Source organism: Triticum aestivum, chromosome 5A (genome assembly GCF_018294505.1).
Source record: "Triticum aestivum cultivar Chinese Spring chromosome 5A, IWGSC CS RefSeq v2.1, whole genome shotgun sequence".
Lineage (NCBI taxonomy): Eukaryota > Viridiplantae > Streptophyta > Magnoliopsida > Poales > Poaceae > Triticum > Triticum aestivum.
The window spans coordinates 429,019,791-429,037,259 of record NC_057806.1 but is presented as its reverse complement, the minus strand read 5'-3'; the positions used below and the strand labels follow the sequence as shown (position 1 = coordinate 429,037,259).

Sequence of the window (17,469 nt, the reverse complement as noted above, 5' to 3'; positions counted from 1 at the left end):
TTAACTGAAACAGGGCATCTTGACCTTGAGGATACAGGCAATTTTAGATTTAAGTGTGCATACCTTGAGGATACAAGCAATTTAGATTTAAGTGCGCAAACCGTGTTAACGTCAGGGTTTATTCTACTTGCCCTCTGACCATATCTATCATTGAATCATGATACTCAGTGTTTTATAAGCTCGGTCGTCAACAAAGGACCGCCTCTTGTATGTACCATATTTTACATAGCGTGTTACCATATTTTATATGTATATATATATATATATATATATGGAGAGTAATTAGCACAAAGGATGTTAGGTTGAGCAATCAACCTGTCCTACTCCAATGAAAGCAACTTGTTACAGATGAAATCTATGGACGGCTGGTCCTTATCCAGCAACAAGTCAACCTAAGCCAGGGTGGATGGCCAGTTCTTTATAAGTTTTTTCTCTCTACTTACTTTGTGTTGTCAGCTAACCACGGACCGATTTGCTTGCCTGTCCTATGACCTGTTCTTGCGCAAAGTTGACTTTCCGTGGAGGTCTATCTATCCACGTACAAGACGGCTACTGGATACCTGGTGAACAATTATTAGGCGTTAATAATCAATTCGTTCATTGGTGAGCATGGTAACGTTGCCCTTGTAAGCGCTGAATGGACAGGCTGCGGGGGCATGTCCGCACGCTGTGGTTGTGGGTTGGAGCGGTCAACGCGGGGAGCAATGGCGGGCCCGTCGTGGCTACTCCTGCTCTGTCTCGCCGGCGGCGTGCTTCATGCCGGTGGCCAGAGAGCGCCCGACACCACGGGTACCGACCGAGCTTATAAGATCGACTTGCGTACACATGCATCCAGGCCTCCAGGGTCATCATTCATGCGTGCGTGGTTGGGTTGGGCATGCAGGTTTCGTCAGCGTCGACTGCGGCCTCTCGGAGCACAGCGGCTACGTGGACGACGCCACCAAGCTGCCCTACAGCTCGGACGCCGGCCAGAACTACAACGTCTCGGCACAGTACAACGACCAGGCGTTCCTCAGACGGCACCGGCAGCTCCTCACCGTCCGCTACAGGTCTTGGAGGAAACACAGGACCGCCTCTTCTTCCTCGGTGTCAACAAAGCCGAGTATTGGTGGGGAAGCATGGCCAAAGTGGAGAGAGACGTAACAGAAGTATTCCATGTACGCAAACCCTCCCCGTTCCTCAGCCCGCAGGAGAACTACATCTTCTTGAATGCCACCAATCGCACAGCAATCCGGGAAAACCACGACATCAATTAGTTTAAGATTTTGTTAGCAATTTCTTCACCAATGGTAGGGGCCTTCGCCAAGGGAATCCTGCTTCCCCTGTTCTTTTTAATTTTGTGGCCGACGCCTTCTCGTGCATGCTTTTCAGGGCGGCCCGTTGTGGGCACATTACTCCTGTGGTCTCTCATTTACTTCCGGAGGGTGTTTCCCACTTACAATATGCGGATGATACAATTATCTTGGTGGAGCTGGATAACACCTGCATTGCCAATCTTAAATTCATCCTCTTGTGTTTCGAAGCTGTTTCGGGTCTTAAGATTAATTTTGCTAAAAGTGAGGTCCTGGTGACGGGTGTGGATGAGGCGGAAGCCTTGCGGGTTGCCAGGCTTCTGAACTGTTCTTTGGGTTCCTTTCCCTTTAAATATCTAGGCCTTCCTATCTCTCCTGGCGTGCTCCATGCTAAAGATTTCGCTCCGGCGGTCGCTAAAGTGGGGAACAGGGTGCTCCCTTGGAGAGGCAGATATAATACCAATGCTGGCAAAGTTGCTCTAATTAACTCCTGCTTATCCTCTCTCCTCATGTTTCTTATGGGCTTCTATCTTCTTATATGGATGGCGTGCATGCTGGCTTCGACAAACATAGGGGAGCCTTCTACTGGAATTCCGCGGATAACAAACGGAAATATAGGCTGGTCAAGTGGTAGCATATGTGTAAGCCTAAAAACCGTGGGGGGTTAGGTATTATTAATACTCGGGTGATGAACATTTGTTTGCTTATCAACTGGTGGTGGAAAATTTTAACTAGTGGGGCTGACTCACTTTGGTTCTCGATTCTTAAGGCTAAATACTTCCCACATTCCAACCCGCTGTTTGCCATCGCGAGGCGCGGCTCTCAATTTTGGAAATCCCTTGTCAAAGTCAGACCTATTTTCCTGGAACATGTTAAATTTAATGTTGGTAATGGGATGGCAGTCCGCTTTTGGTTGGACTGGTGGTCGGGGGATGCCCCCCTTGCTGAGAGTTTTCCGGTTTTGTTCTCTTACTGTCCTAATCCAGGTATCTCCATCGCGGAGGTGGCGACTAATAACTGGGATCTGGTCTTTCGTCGGGCCCTGTCTCCTGAAGAGTTGGAAGATTGGCAAAGTCTCGCTGCCCTCTTCCCCGTGCTCTCGGAGTCGGCCATTCTGTAGTCTGGCCTCATTCGGCCTCAGGTAGATTTACGGTCAAGTCGCTTTATTCTAGACTTATTGGTGGTACTCCTTCGACCAGATTCTCTTGTGTTTGGAAGTCCAAAGTTCCTCCTAAGATTAAAATTTTCCTTTGGCAAGCCTTTCGTGGTCGCCTGCCGGCTGCTGACCAGATTAAAAAGCGCAATGGGCCTGGCTCGGATTTCTGTCATCTATGTGGGGCCTTGGAGAACTCTGATCACATCTTTTTCAATTGCCTGCTGGCCAAGCTGGTTTGGTGCTGTGTCAGATCTTGGCTTCAGGTCTCTTGGAACCCCTCCTCTTTCTCCGATATTCGAACCCTAGCCAAAGCTTTGGTTGGGGTCACCAAGAGGGTGTTTTGGGTTGGCCTGGGTGCCTTATGTTGGGCTCTGTGGACCATTAGGAACAAATTTACTATTGAGCATATCTTCACATCTAAGCCTGCTGACGTTCTTTTCAAATCATGTATATTATTGCAGCAGTGGAAATCATTGACTAAGGAGGTTGATCGGGTTGCCCTGGACCTGCTCATCGACAAAATCCGGGCTTCGGCATCTCACATCTCCAGACGGGATCCTGTCGTCTAATCCTGGTGGTGCTGTTTGCGGAGTTTAGGTCTCACTCCTTTCCGGCCTGCGCGCCGTGTATGGTAGTTGCCTGTATCCATCCTTCATTGGCTACTTTTATATACTTTTCGTTCCGTGCGCTGTGTGCGTTCTCCTCGTTAACTGGTCTCTTTACTGTTCGGTCTCGTGACGCTGCCATGTGGCTTTATTTATAAAGTCGGGCTCTGGCCTTTTCTCTAAAAAAACCACGACATCAACGCTACGTCTACGATACTACCGCCCTTCATCAACGCTGCTGAGCTTTTCTCCCCAATTTTCACAGCTAGTGTTGGCACCGACACTCAAGATGGTATGCAAATGCGGAATCATAGTTGTATTATAAAGAGTTACTTATAAATGATGGCCCCCTATGAAGGAAATATGCCCTAGAGGCAATAATAAAGTTATTATTTATTTCCTTATATCATGATAAATGTTTATTATTCATGCTAGAATTGTATTAACCGGAAACATAATACATGTGTGAATACATAGACAAACAGCGTGTCACTAGTATGCCTCTACTTGACTAGCTCGTTAATCAAAGATGGTTATGTTTCCTAACCATGGGCAAAGAGTTGTTATTTGATTAACGGGATCATATCATTAGATGAATGATCTGATTGACATGACCCATTCCATTAGCTTAGCACCCGATCGTTTAGTATGTTGCTATTGCTTTCTTCATGACTTATACATGTTCCTATGACTATGAGATTATGCAACTCCCGTTTGCCAGAGGAACACTTTGTGTGCTACCAAACATCACAACGTAACTGGGTGATTATAAAGGAGCACTACAGGTGTCTCCAAAGGTAGATGTTGGGTTGGCGTATTTCGAGATTAGGATTTGTCACTCCGATTGTCGGAGAGGTATCTCTGGGCCCTCTCGGTAATGCACATCACATAAGCCTTGCAAGCATTGCAACTAATGAGTTAGTTGCGGGATGATGTATTATAGAACGAGTAAAGAGATTTGCCGAGAACGAGATTGAACTAGATATTGGATACCGACGATCGAATCTCGGGCAAGTAACATACCGATGACAAAGGGAACAATGTATGTTGTTATGCGGTCTGACCGATAAAGATCTTCGTAGAATATGTAGGAGCCAATATGGGCATCCAGGTCCCGCTATTGGTTATTGACCGGAGATGTGTCTCAGTCATGTCTACATTGTTCTCGAACCGTAGGGTCCGCACGCTTAACGTTACGATGACTGTTGTTATGAGTTTATGCATTTTGATGTATCGAAGTTAGTTCGGAGTCCCAGATGTGATCACGGACATGACGAGGAGTCTCGAAATGATCGAGACATAAAGATTGATATATTGGAAGCCTATGTTTGGATATCGGAAGTGTTCCGGGTGAAATCGGGATTTTACCGGAGTACCGGGAGGTTACCGGAACCCCCCGGGAACTATATGGGCCTTAGTGGGCTTTAGTGGAAAGGAGAAAGGGGCAGCCCTAGGTGGCCGCACGCCTCCCCCTTCCCCTAGTCCTATTAGGACTAGGAGAGGTGGCCGGCCCCCCTCTCTCTCTTCCCCCCCTCGAGGAATCCTATTCCAACTAGGATTGGGGGGGGGGGCAATCCTACTCCCAGAGGGAGTAGGACTCTCCTGGCGCGCCCTCCTTGGCCGGCCAGCCCCTCCCCCTTGGATCCTTTATATACGGGGGCAGGGGGACACCCTAGGACACACAAGTTGATCATTGAGATCGTTCCTTAGCCGTGTGCGGTGCCCCCTGCCACCATATTCCACCTCGATGATATCGTTGTAGTGCTTAGGCGAAGCCCTGCGTCGGTAGAACATCAAGATCGTCACCACGCCGTCGTGCTGACGGAACTCCTCCCCGAAGCTTTGCTGGATCGGAGCCCGGGGATCGTCATCGAGCTGTACGTGTGCTAAGAACTCGGAGGTGCCGGAGTAACGGTGCTTGGATCGGTCGGATCGGGAAGAAGACGTACGACTACTTCCTCTACGTTGTGTCAACGCTTCCGTTGCGATCTACAAGGGTACGTAGATCATAATCTCCCCCTCGTTGCTATGCATCACCATGATCTTGCGTGTGCGTAGGAAATTTTTTGAAATTACTACGTTCCCCAACAGTGGTATCCGAGCCTAGGTTTTATGGTTTGATGTTATATGCACGAGTAGAACACAAGTGAGTTGTGGGCGATATAAGTCATACTGCCTACCAGCATGTCATACTTTGGTTCGGCGGTATTGTTGGACGAGACGACCCGGACCGACATTACGCGTACGCTTACGCGAGACCGGTTCTCCCGACGTGCTTTGCACATAGGTGGCTTGCGGGCGACTGTCTCTCCAACTTTAGTTGAACCAAGTGTGGCTACGCCCGGTCCTTGCGAAGGTTAAAACGGAGTCAAATTGACAAACTATCGTTGTGGTTTTGATGCGTAGGTGAGATTGGTCTTACTTAAGCCCGTAGCAGCCACGTAAAACTTGCAACAACAAAGTAGAGGACGTCTAACTTGTTTTTGCAGGGCATGTTGTGATGTGATATGGTCAAGACATGATGCTAAATTTTATTGTATGAGATGATCATGTTTTGTAACCGAGTTATCGGCAACTGGAAGGAGCCATATGGTTGTCGCTTTATTGTATCAATGCAATCGCGATGTAATGCTTTACTTTATCACTAAACGGTAGCGATAGTCGTGGAAGCATAAGATTGGTGAGACGACAATGATGCTACGATGGAGATCAAGGTGTCGCGCCGGTGACGATGGTGATCATGACGGTGCTTCGGAGATGGAGATCACAGGCATAAGATGATGATGGCCATATCATATCACTTATATTGATTGCATGTGATGTTTATCTTTTATGCATCTTATCTTGCTTTGATTGACGGTAGCATTATAAGATGATCTCTCACTAAATTATCAAGAAGTGTTCTCCCTGAGTATGCACCGTTGCGAAAGTTCTTCGTGCTGAGACACCACGTGATGATCGGGTGTGATAGGCTCTACGTTCAAATACAACGGGTGCAAAACAGTTGCACACGCGGAATACTCAGGTTATACTTGACGAGCCAAGCATATACAGATATGGCCTCGGAACACGGAGACCGAAAGGTCGAGCGTGAATCATATAGTAGATATGATCAACATAGTGATGTTCACCAATGAAACTACTCCATCTCACGTGATGATCGGACATGGTTTAGTTGATTTGGATCACGTGATCACTTAGAGGATTAGAGGGATGTCTATCTAAGTGGGAGTTCTTAAGTAATATGATTAAATTGAACTTAAATTTATCATGAACTTAGTCCTGGTAGTATTTTGCAAATTATGTTGTAGATCAATAGCTCGCGTTGTTGCTTCCCTGTGTTTATTTTGATATGTTCCTAGAGAAAATTGTGTTGAAAGATGTTAGTAGCAATGATGCGGATTGGATCCGTGATCTGAGGTTTATCCTCATTGCTGCACAGAAGAATTATGTTCTTGATGCACCGCTTGGTGTCAGACCTATTGCAGGAGCAGATGCAGACGTTATGAACGTTTGGCTAGCTCAATATGATGACTACTTGATAGTTTAGTGCACCATGCTTAATGGCTTAGAATCGGGACTTCAAAGACGTTTTGAACGTCATGGACCATATGAGATGTTCCAGGAGTTGAAGTTAATATTTCAAGCAAATGCCCGAGTTGAGAGATATGAAGTCTCCAACAAGTTCTACAGCTAAAAGATGGAGGAGAATCGCTCAACTAGTGAGCATGTGCTCAGATTGTCTAGGTACTACAATCGCTTGAATCAAGTGGGAGTTAATCTTCCAGATAAGATAGTGATTGATAGAATTCTCTAGTCACCATCACCAAGTTAGTAGAACTTCGTGATGAACTATAATATGCAAGGGATAACGGAAACAACTCCCAAGCTCTTCGTGATGCTGAAATCAACGAAGGTAGAAATCAAGAAAAACATCAAGTGTTGATGGTTGACAAGACCACTAGTTTCAAGAAAAGGGCAAAGGGAAGAAGGGGAACTTCAAGAAGAATGGCAAGCAAGTTGCTACTCAAGTGAAGAAGCCCAAGTCTGGTCCTAAGCCTGAGACTAAGTGCTTCTACTGCAAAGGGACTGGTCACTGGAAGCGGAACTACCCCAAGTGATTGGCGGATAAGAAGGATGGCAAAGTGAACATAAGTATATTTGATATACATGTTATTGATGTGTACTTTACTAGTGTTTATAGCAACCCCTAAGTATTTGATACTAGTTCAGTTGCTAAGATTAGTAACTCGAAACGGGAGTTGCAGAATAAACAGAGACTAGTTAAGGGTGAAGTGACGATGTGTGCTGGAAGTGGTTCCAAGATTGATATGATCATCATCGCACACTCCCTATAAATTCGGGATTAGTGTTGAACCTAAATAAGTGTTATTTGGTGTTTGCGTTAAGCATGAATATGATTTGATCATGTTTATTGTAATACAATTATTCATTTAAGTAAGAGAATAAATTGTTGTTCTGTTTACATGAATGAAACCTTACATGGTCATACACCCAATGAAACAAGTTCATTGGATCTCGATCGTAGTGATACACATATTCATAATATTGAAACCAAAAGATGCAAAGTTAATAATGATAGTGCAACTTATTTGTGGCACTGCCGTTTAAAGTCATATTGGTGTAAAGCGCATGAAGAAACTCCATACTGATGGGCTTTTGGAATCACTTGATTATGAATCACTTGATGCTTGCGAACCATGCCTTATGACTAAAACACCGTTCTCCGGAACAATGAAGCAAGCAACAGATTTGTAGGAAATCATACATACTGATGTATGTGGTCCAATGAATATTAAGGCTTGCAGCAGGTATCATTATTTTCTGACCTTCACAGATGATTTGAGCAGATATGGGGATATCTACTTGATGAAACATAAATCTGAAACATTTGAACAGTCCAAAGAATTTCAGAGTGAAGTGGAAAATCATCGTGACAAGAAAATAAAAAGTTTCTACGATATGATCGCAGAGGTAAAATATTTGAGTTACGAGTTTGGCCTTCAATTAAAACAATGTGAAATAGTTTCACTACTCACGCCACCTGGAACACCATAGTGTAATGATGTGTCCGAACGTCATAACCGTACTTTATTAGATATAGTGCGATCTATGATGTCTCTTACCGATCTACCGCTATCATTTTGGGGTTATGCATTAGAGACAACTGCATTCACGTTAAATAGGGCACCATCTAAATCCGTTGAGACGACACCGTGTGAACTATGGTTTGGCAAGAAACCTAAGTTGTCGTTTTTTAAAGTTTGGAGTTGCGATGCTTATGTGAAAAAGTTTCATCTTGATAAGCTCAAACTCAAATCGGAGAAATATGTCTTCATAGGATACCCAAAGGAGACAGTTGGGTACACCTTCTATCACAGATCCGAAGGCAAGCCATTCGTTGCTAAGAATGGATCCTTTTCTAGAGAAGGAGTTTCTCTCGAAAGAAGTGAGTGGGAGGAAAGTAGAACTTGACGAGGTAACCGTACCTGCTCCCTTATTGGAAAGTAGTACATCACAGAAAACTGTTTCTGCGACACCTAGACCAATTAGTGAGGAAGCTAATGATAATGATCATGAAACTTCGGATCAAGTTACTACCGAATCTCATAGGTAAACCAGAGTGAGATCCGCACCAGAGTGGTACGGTAATCCTGTTCTGGAGGTTATGTTACTAGACCATGACGGACCTATGAACTATGAAGAAGCGATGGTGAGCCCAGATTCCGCGAAATGGTTTGAGGCCATGAAATCTGAGATGGGATCCATATATGAGAACAAAGTGTGGACTTTGGTTGACTTGCCCGATGACCGGCAAGCCATAGAAAATAAATGGATCTTCAAGAGGAAGACGGACGTTGATAGTAGTGTTACTATCTACAAAGCTAGAATTGTCGCAAAAGGTTTTCGACAAGTTCAAGGTGTTGACTACGATGAGAGTTTCTCTCTCGTATCTCAACCCGGCAATTCGACCCATGGGTGGCCGCGCCCATGGGCACCCGACCCGAATGGGTAGGGTATGGGTCGGCATATTCACCCATGGGTAAGCCCGTCGGGTAACCCGATTAGTCATGGGTAGGGCATGGGTACAAGGTCCTGCCCATGGGTCACCCGATGGGTCGCCCGATTAGCTGACATGTGGGCCATTTATATCTAAATAGTAGTAGTAGGCTAGTCTCCCGCAGTCCAGCCCACAGTCCCCGGCCCAGTCCAGTAAGTCATCACCTAGGTTTTACGAGGCAGAGAAGCCAGTGCTGCCAACCCCGTCCTCCACTCCTCGCGCAGGCGGCGCAGCCAACGCACAAACCTAGCCGCCCCACTCCTCTCGCCCCTCCCAGTCCCATCGGCAAGCCGCCGCCGCCGCCCACTGTCCGACACCGTCGCAGGCTGCCGGATCCCCGCGGCCGCCATCCTCCTGGGCCATAGGATCCCCGTTGCCTCCATCCTCGCGGAGACGTAGGATCCCCCCTGCAGGCCGCCTCCATCCTTGCTAGATCTACGGCCAAGCACCACCTCCGCCTTCATCCCTCGAGCAGCAGGCTCACCGCGCCGGAGCAGCAACACCGCCAGCTCTGCATCGATCCGGTCCAACCGGAGCAGCACCACCGCCATCCTCGTTCTTCCTCCAAGGCATCACCGCACCGGACCAGCACCGAGGCCATCATCAAGCCGGAGCAGCACCGAGGCCATCACCGCGCCCTCCTTCTGTCTCACCAAGGTTTGCAATAGTAGAACAATTCCCAACCTTTTCTATTCACTTTACATCAGTATAATAGATGAGAGATGAGTTCAACTAAGTAATTTTGTGTGGTCTTGTATAGATGAGTTCACCAGTGGATAGTTTCTCGGCGCCGGGAGTGGAAAGCTCAGCTGTGCATGGAACTCAACATGACAAGTCATCCACTCCACAAGGTACAGATGGCATCGAGGCTGAGACGACCCAAGGTACTGGTACAGAACCTGGACAACCTAAAAGGAGGAAACTTACATCTGAAGTATGGAATGAGTTTCATAAAGAATTTATTGGTGGGAGATGGCAAGCTCAATGCATGTATTGTAAAAAATGGCTTAGTGCAGCAAGCACAGGTGGCACCAAACATGACTGAAGCTCTTATGTGTATGCAAGCTTGGTCCCGCGCAGACATGTTAGGTGATAATCTATTTCAATCATGACTCTTCTTTCCATACACAATATTATTTCCTTGCTATATGTTAATATCTAAATCTATGCATTAGGGGATTGCAATTCTACTCTCTTTGCGGACTTTGAAACTGTTCTTAAGGATGACACAGAAATGATGGTAACAGATTCTACTTTTAGCAACTTAGCATGCCTTTTAATCTTATAGATTTTAATGCAAATCTTGTTGTTTACTTTGAATGCTTCTATTTTCTTGTGTTTCAGGAGGTTGATGATCAATCCATCCTAACTGAAGCCTGAAACATGATTGTATGATGTTGCTGCTGCTGCTTGGTTGCGACGAGAAGGCGGACGACCCGGCGTGCTACACTGCTACCTGTTGTTATTTACATTTATCCATGGCTGCTACACTACTACTTCCTACTGCTAGCTTGTTGGCACACAACTACTCAACCTGAACCTTGTATTTGTGCTGCTGCTGAACTTTGTATTTCTGCTGCTATTTGTGCACCTGAACCTTGTATCTCTGCTCCCGAACCTTGTATTTGTGCTTCTGAAGACCTGCACCATGTATTTGTGATGCTATTTGTGCTCTTGAACCTTGTATTTGCCTTCCTGATATTGTGTTTTCTAGCTGTTCTACTATATATTCACACTGATGGCTAGTAACTGAAGCTATTTGTGCATTTTTGTCACTGTGTGAACCAATATTTGTTATATGAATTTTGCCACTACTCTGTTGTACACTGTACAAGAACAATATACAGCAGCCCGATGGGTAACCCATCGGGTCGGGTTACCCATCGGGTTCGGGCGTGGGTCTGATCCTTCGCCCATGGGCAGGGTCGTGGGCGACTGGGTAGACCCATTTAGTAATCGGGCATGGGTTTGGTAGACCTCGACCCGGGCAAACCCGACCTGACTGCCAGGTTGACTCGTATCTATGCTTAAGTGTGTCCGAATCATGTTAGCAATTGCCGCATTTTATGAAATCTGGCAAATGGATAAACAAAACCGCATTCCTTAATGAATTTATTAAAGAAGAGTTGTATATGATGCAACCAGAAGGTTTTGTCAATCCTAAAGGTGCTAACAAAATATGCAAGCTCCAGCGATCCATCAATGGACTGGTGCAAGCATCTCGGAGTTGGAATAAACGCTTTGATAGTGTGATCAAAGCATTTGGTTTTATACAGACTTTCGGAGAAGCCTGTATTTACAAGAAAGTGAGTGGGAGCACTACAACATTTCTGATAAATATCTGTGTATGACATATTGTTGATCGGAAATAATGTAGAATTATTCTGTAAAGCATGAAGGAGTGTTTGAAAGGAGTTTTTTCAAAGAAAGACTTCGGTGAAGCTGCTTACATATTGAGCATCAAGATCTATAGAGATAGATCAAGACGCTTGATAAGTTTTTTCAATGAGTACATACCTTGACAAGATTTTGAAGTAGTTCAAAATGGAGCAGTCAAAGAAAGAGTTCTTGGCTGTGTTACAAGGTGTGAAATTGAGTAAGACTCAAAGCCCGACCACGGCAAAAGATAGAAAGAGAATGAAAATCATTCCCTATGCCTTGGCCATAGGTTCTATAAAGTATGTCATGTTGTGTACCAGATCTATTGTATACCCTGCACTGATTTGGCAAGGGAGTACAATAGTGATGTAGGAGTAGATCACTGGACAGCGGTCAGAATTATCCTTAGTGAAATAAAGGATATGTTTCTCGATTATGGACGTAACAAAAAGGTTCGTCGTAAAGGGTTACGTCGATGCAAGTTTTTTGACACTGATCCAGATGATTCTAAGTCTCAATCTGGATACATATTAAAAGTGGGAGCAATTAGCTAGAGTAGCTCCGTGCAGTGCATTGTAGACATAGAATTTTGCAAAATACATACAGATCTGAATTTGGCAGGCCCGTTGACTAAAATTCTCTCACAAGCAAAACATGATCACACCTTAGTACTCTTTGGGTGTTAATCACATAGCGATGTGAACTAGATTACTAAATCTAGTAAACCCTTTGGGTGTTGGTCACATGGCGATGTGAACTATGGGTGTTAATCACATGATGATGTGAACTATTGATGTTAATCACATGGTGATGTGATCTAGATTATTGACTCTAGTGCAAGTGGGAGACATAAGGAAATATGCCCTGGAGGCAATAATAAAGTTATTATTTATTTCCTTATATCATGATAAATGTTTATTATTCATGCTAGAATTGTATTAACCAGAAACATAATACATGTGTGAATACATAGACAAACAGAGTGTCACTAGTATGCCTCTACTTGACTAGCTCGTTAATCAAAGATGGTTATGTTTCCTAACCATGGGCAAAGAGTTGTTATTTGATTATTGGGATCACATCATTAGATGAATGATCTGATTGACATGACCCATTCCATTAGCTTAGCACCCGACCGTTTAGTATGTTGCTATTGCTTTCTTCATGACTTATACATGTTCCTATGACTATGAGATTATGCAACTCCCGTTTGCCGGAGGAACACTTTGTGTGCTACCAAACGTCACAACGTAACTGGGTGATTATAAAGGAGCACTACAGGTGTCTCCAAAGGTAGATGTTGGGTTGGCGTATTTCGAGATTAGGATTTGTCACTCCGATTGTCGGAGAGGTATCTCTGGGCCCTCTCGGTAATGCACATCACATAAGCCTTGCAAGCATTGCAACTAATGAGTTAGTTGCGGGATGATGTATTACAGCACGAGTAAAGAGACTTGCCGGGAACGAGATTGAACTAGGTATTGGATACCGACGATCGAATCTCGGGCAAGTAACATACCGATGACAAAGGGAACAACGTATGTTGTTATGCGGTCTGACCGATAAAGATCTTCGTAGAATATGTAGGAGCCAATATGGGCATCCAGGTCCCGCTATTGATTATTGACCGGAGATGTGTCTCAGTCATGTCTACATTGTTCTCGAACCATAGGGTCCGCACGCTTAACGTTACGATGGCTGTTGTTATGAGTTTATGCATTTTGATGTACCGAAGTTAGTTCGGAGTCCCGGATGTGATCACGGACATGACGAGGAGTCTCGAAATGGTCGAGACATAAAGATTGATATATTGGAAGCCTATGTTTGGATATCGGAAATGTTCCGGGTGAAATCAGGATTTTACCGGAGTACCGGGAGGTTACCGGAACCCCCCGGGAACTATATGGGCCTTAGTGGGCTTTAGTGGAAAGGAGAAAGGGGCAGCCCTAGGTGGCCGCACGCCTCCCCCCTCCCCTAGTCCTATTAGGACTAGGAGAGGTGGCCGGCCCCCCTCTCTCTCTTCCCCCCCTCGAGGAATCCTATTCCAACTAGGATTGGGGGGAGGGAATCCTACTCCCAGAGGGAGTAGGACTCTCCTGGCACGCCCTCTTTGGCCGGCCAGCCCCTCCCCCTTGGATCCTTTATATACGGGGGCAGGGGGACACCCTAGGACACACAAGTTGATCATTGAGATCGTTCCTTAGCCGTGTGCGGTGCCCCCTGCCACCATATTCCACCTCGATGATATCGTTGTAGTGCTTAGGCGAAGCCCCGCGTCGGTAGAACATCAAGATCGTCACCACGCCGTCGTGCTGACGGAACTCCTCCCCGAATCTTTGCTGGATCGGAGCCCGGGGATCGTCATCGAGCTGTACGTGTGCTAAGAACTCGGAGGTGCCGGAGTAACGGTGCTTGGATCGGTCGGATCGGGAAGAAGACGTACGACTACTTCCTCTATGTTGTGTCAACGCTTCCGTTGCAATCTACAAGGGTACGTAGATCATACTCTCCCCCTCGTTGCTATGCATCACCATGATCTTGCGTGTGTGTAGGATTTTTTTTGAAATTACTACATTCCCCAACACCCTATACATAGGAAAAAACCATATAATTTGGAAAAATAAGCATTCCAATTCAAATGTTATTCATATTTTTGTTCCACACCTCCTTTTTACAAGAAGACATTGGGGTCCTAGACTCCATGAATTACAACATCTTTAGTGTATTGTGCATACATTGGTTCCCCAATTTGATACCCGTGACTGGCCATCAATCTTTGCTCCTTAAACTCCCTTTGTGCTAAAATAAAATAATTTCTAATTAATCCTAAGTCAAACCATCTCGAGTTTGACAAAGCTTATACAATCCGCTCCAAAATAATTGATGTTCTAGTTTTATACCAAGTCAAACTTAATTAACTTCCACCAAATTTATTGAAATTTTTACAAACATCTATACACTGGTAGAAAAAGGGCCTGTTGTCTCGCTTCGTAAGGGCCTTTTGTCCCAGTTCTGGAACCGGGACTAAAGGGTCGGTACTATGTCCCTTTAGTCTCGGTTCAATCCATAACCGGGACAGATGGGCCTCCACGTGGCCTGTGCGCGGAGCCCAGGCAGGAGACCCTTTGGTCCCGGTTGGTGGCACCAACCAGGACCAATAGGCATCCACGCGTCAGCATTTCTGTGGTTGGGGTTTTTGTTTTTTTGAAGGGGGGAGGGGGGTTGGGGGTTTTGGGGGGTTAATTTAGGTGTTTCATATATTGTGTTAGCTAGCTATAATTAATAGAGAGAAGTGTCCTCTCTTATGTCCGTGCTTGGTCGACGCTACGTACTATACATACGTATAGAGAGGACTAGACACGCTAGCTAGCTAGTAAGCAAACGAAGGAAACAGAAGATCGTCATGAACATATATGCATACAGAGAGAAGTGATATCGACCACCTCTCCTTCTCCGAGAGATTGGTCGAACAATAAGTTCTCATATATCTATCCGACACTACCGGCTACATATATACAATAATTATCTCTTACAAATATAATCATACGGACTCAGGGTCCACATAGTATTCTCCGTCTTCAGGGATCACATGGTCAAGAAAGAATGCCGCCAATTCCTCTTGAATTGCTCGCATGCGAGCTGGTGCTAGGAGTTCATCCCTCTTCCGAAACATCTAATTTAAAGAAGGGGGTCAATACATATATATATGAATGAATGAAACTCAACACAAATGATGGTAATAAAATAAAATTGTGAATGTTGTTATTTACGTACTTCATATTGTTCGTCAGTGTAGCCCCGCTCACAGGTCGTGTGGCGGATGGACTCGCAAACATAGTATCCACAAAAATCATTCCCTTGTTCCTGCCACAACCACTTTACAAGAAATAGAGATCAATCAAACTAATAAGCAAGAATGCCAAATGGTATTGATGAAACTAGCGCTTGAATGACTAGTAGATGCGCGGAACATGCTACTATAGTACTTACTTTCGGGTGTCTAAATTGCAGCTCCTTCGGCAGTCCCGGAGCTTTTCTGGTGAATTTTCTCCAAACCCTGCCAGACAAAGAAAACAATTACTTGATATATCAGGAAATGAACAAAGTTGCTGATATGGTGGAAAATGATTGATTTAACTTACTTCTTGAGTATTTGAGTCATGTCTGCATAGTCCTGGGGATCTTTTCATCTTGAGTCTAAGACGGTTACTAGTCCCTGCTCAAGCTTAATCTCTAGGAGAATATAGTGGAAACTACACATGCATGCAGAACTCATCAATTACATTACTATAACCTTGACTAATATATAAGGGAAACCGAATACGCACAAGACAGTAACACTCACTTGAAGTTGTAAGGAAAGAGTATTATATCTTTGTTTTCATTTATTACCAACGATCATAGCAAGTTGGCCTCGGTAGCTGTGGCATGAAATTTAACCTGAGTTGCATCTATGAGATATGTGTTAATGAACCCAATATCACCGACTTGTCTTTTCTTCAATTCGGCGATCTTCAATCTGCATAATATAGTGAGGATGATTATAAATACATGCAATGAAAGAGCTGAGCTATATAGAGAGACTTAACGACATAAGTAGTACTACTTACAGATAGTAGCAGGCGACCGTTGTTTTATCGAGGGCCAATTGATTGAAAAACTGATAGAACTCCTCAAATGGAACATGCAACAGTTCAATTCCAACGAGGTCATGCTCCTTTTTAACTTTCACATACAAAGTACTCCTCCCCCCAGAGTCTCTGCAGATTTTCAAGTACCAATCATGCAATCTTCGCATCATCGTTGATAGAGATCTTTCATCTTTGACGAGAGGCTTCCCGTACTCGTACCTTTGTATCTGCACCTCCATGGGTTCATAATGTACATCGTCGGGCAGGTAATCTGCAAGATTTCTATAACCTGGCACCATCCTCGGATCATTAGCGACGTTGTGGCTAGGCACCTTGAGCGGGGGGCACGATTGCTTCGCTTGTTCGCCGAGCTGGGCAATTTGTTTCCCAGCTCATCGTTCTTTTAGCCTTTGATCACTGACAGTACTTCCCGGCCACTCCGCTTCGGCAAATTCCTTTCCAATAATGCGCTCATAGTTTCCTTTCGGCGGAGACTTGGGTGGTTTTGTCAGGGCAGCCAGAGTGCGCTTTGCTTTCACCGGATCTACCTTCTCCTCCGGAAGTGGATGTCTCTTTGCTTTCAACCCTTGAAACCAGTCATCCACTTCGGTTCGTGCGATCTCGGCGTTCTCCTCCGGGGTCCTCTCATATGGTAACTTATCTGGAGTCTTCAGAGAAGGACCGAATCTGTATGTCCTCCCGCCTCTGGCTGTACTGCTAGACGCCGGCCGAGCAGACGGAGCGGTTGTCTTCTTTACTTGCTTACGAGGCGGAGGAGAAGGACTACGACGCGCCTGAGCAGCCGGAGCGGCGGCAGGTCTCTTCCGCCCTTGCTAACAAGGCGGAGAAGGAGGAGGCTGGCTGCTCGGGCGCGTCGGCACAGGCGGAGAAGGAGGCGGAGTGCCGCCACGCGCTGAAGAAGGAGATGGTCGAGTGCCCTGATCGTCACTCGCCGGAGGAGGAGGCGGTGGAGGAGGCGGAGTGCCCTGACTCGCCGGAGGAGGAGGCGGTGGAGGAGGCGGAGTGCCCTGACTCACCGGAGGAGGAGGCGGTGGAGGAGGCGGAGTGCCCTGACTTGCCAGAGGAGGAGGAGGAGGCGGAGGCGTCCAGTTCGGAAGGTTGATGAGCTCCTTCCGCCATAGGCATGGAGTCTTCAGAGCAGACCCCGGCCTAGTCTCCCCTTCACCAGTAGGGTGGTCAAGCTGGAGGTCCTCAAATCCCTCCGTTATTTCATCCACCATCACCCTAGCATATCCTTCTGGAATCGACCGGCAGTGAAAAGTTGCGCCGGGTTCAGTAGGATAAACAGAGCCAACAGCCGCCT

The 17,469-nt window shown here is 45.7% G+C and overlaps 1 protein-coding gene across 1 annotated transcript; it reads left to right on the top strand.

The window, feature by feature from the left end:
* The first annotated feature begins 704 nt into the window (after nt 1-704).
* LOC123101347 (uncharacterized) lies at nt 705-10,740 on the top strand. The gene is made up of 5 exons (XM_044522840.1): nt 705-789; nt 884-1,049; nt 9,549-9,792; nt 9,896-10,019; nt 10,480-10,740. The coding sequence occupies exons 1-5, from the start codon at nt 705-707 to the stop codon at nt 10,485-10,487; spliced, it is 627 nt and encodes a 208-aa protein (XP_044378775.1). The 3' UTR covers nt 10,488-10,740.
* The last annotated feature ends 6,729 nt before the right edge of the window (nt 10,741-17,469 follow it).

Bases quoted from the DNA above. Each gene is read 5' to 3' on its own strand.
- LOC123101347 (XM_044522840.1), top strand. From the start codon at position 705: ATGGCGGGCCCGTCGTGGCTACTCCTGCTCTGTCTCGCCGGCGGCGTG. The intron at 790-883 runs GTACCGACCGAG...TTGGGCATGCAG, and splicing joins GAGAGCGCCCGACACCACGG to GTTTCGTCAGCGTCGACTGC. The intron at 1,050-9,548 runs GTCTTGGAGGAA...TCCCCCCTGCAG, and splicing joins CTCCTCACCGTCCGCTACAG to GCCGCCTCCATCCTTGCTAG.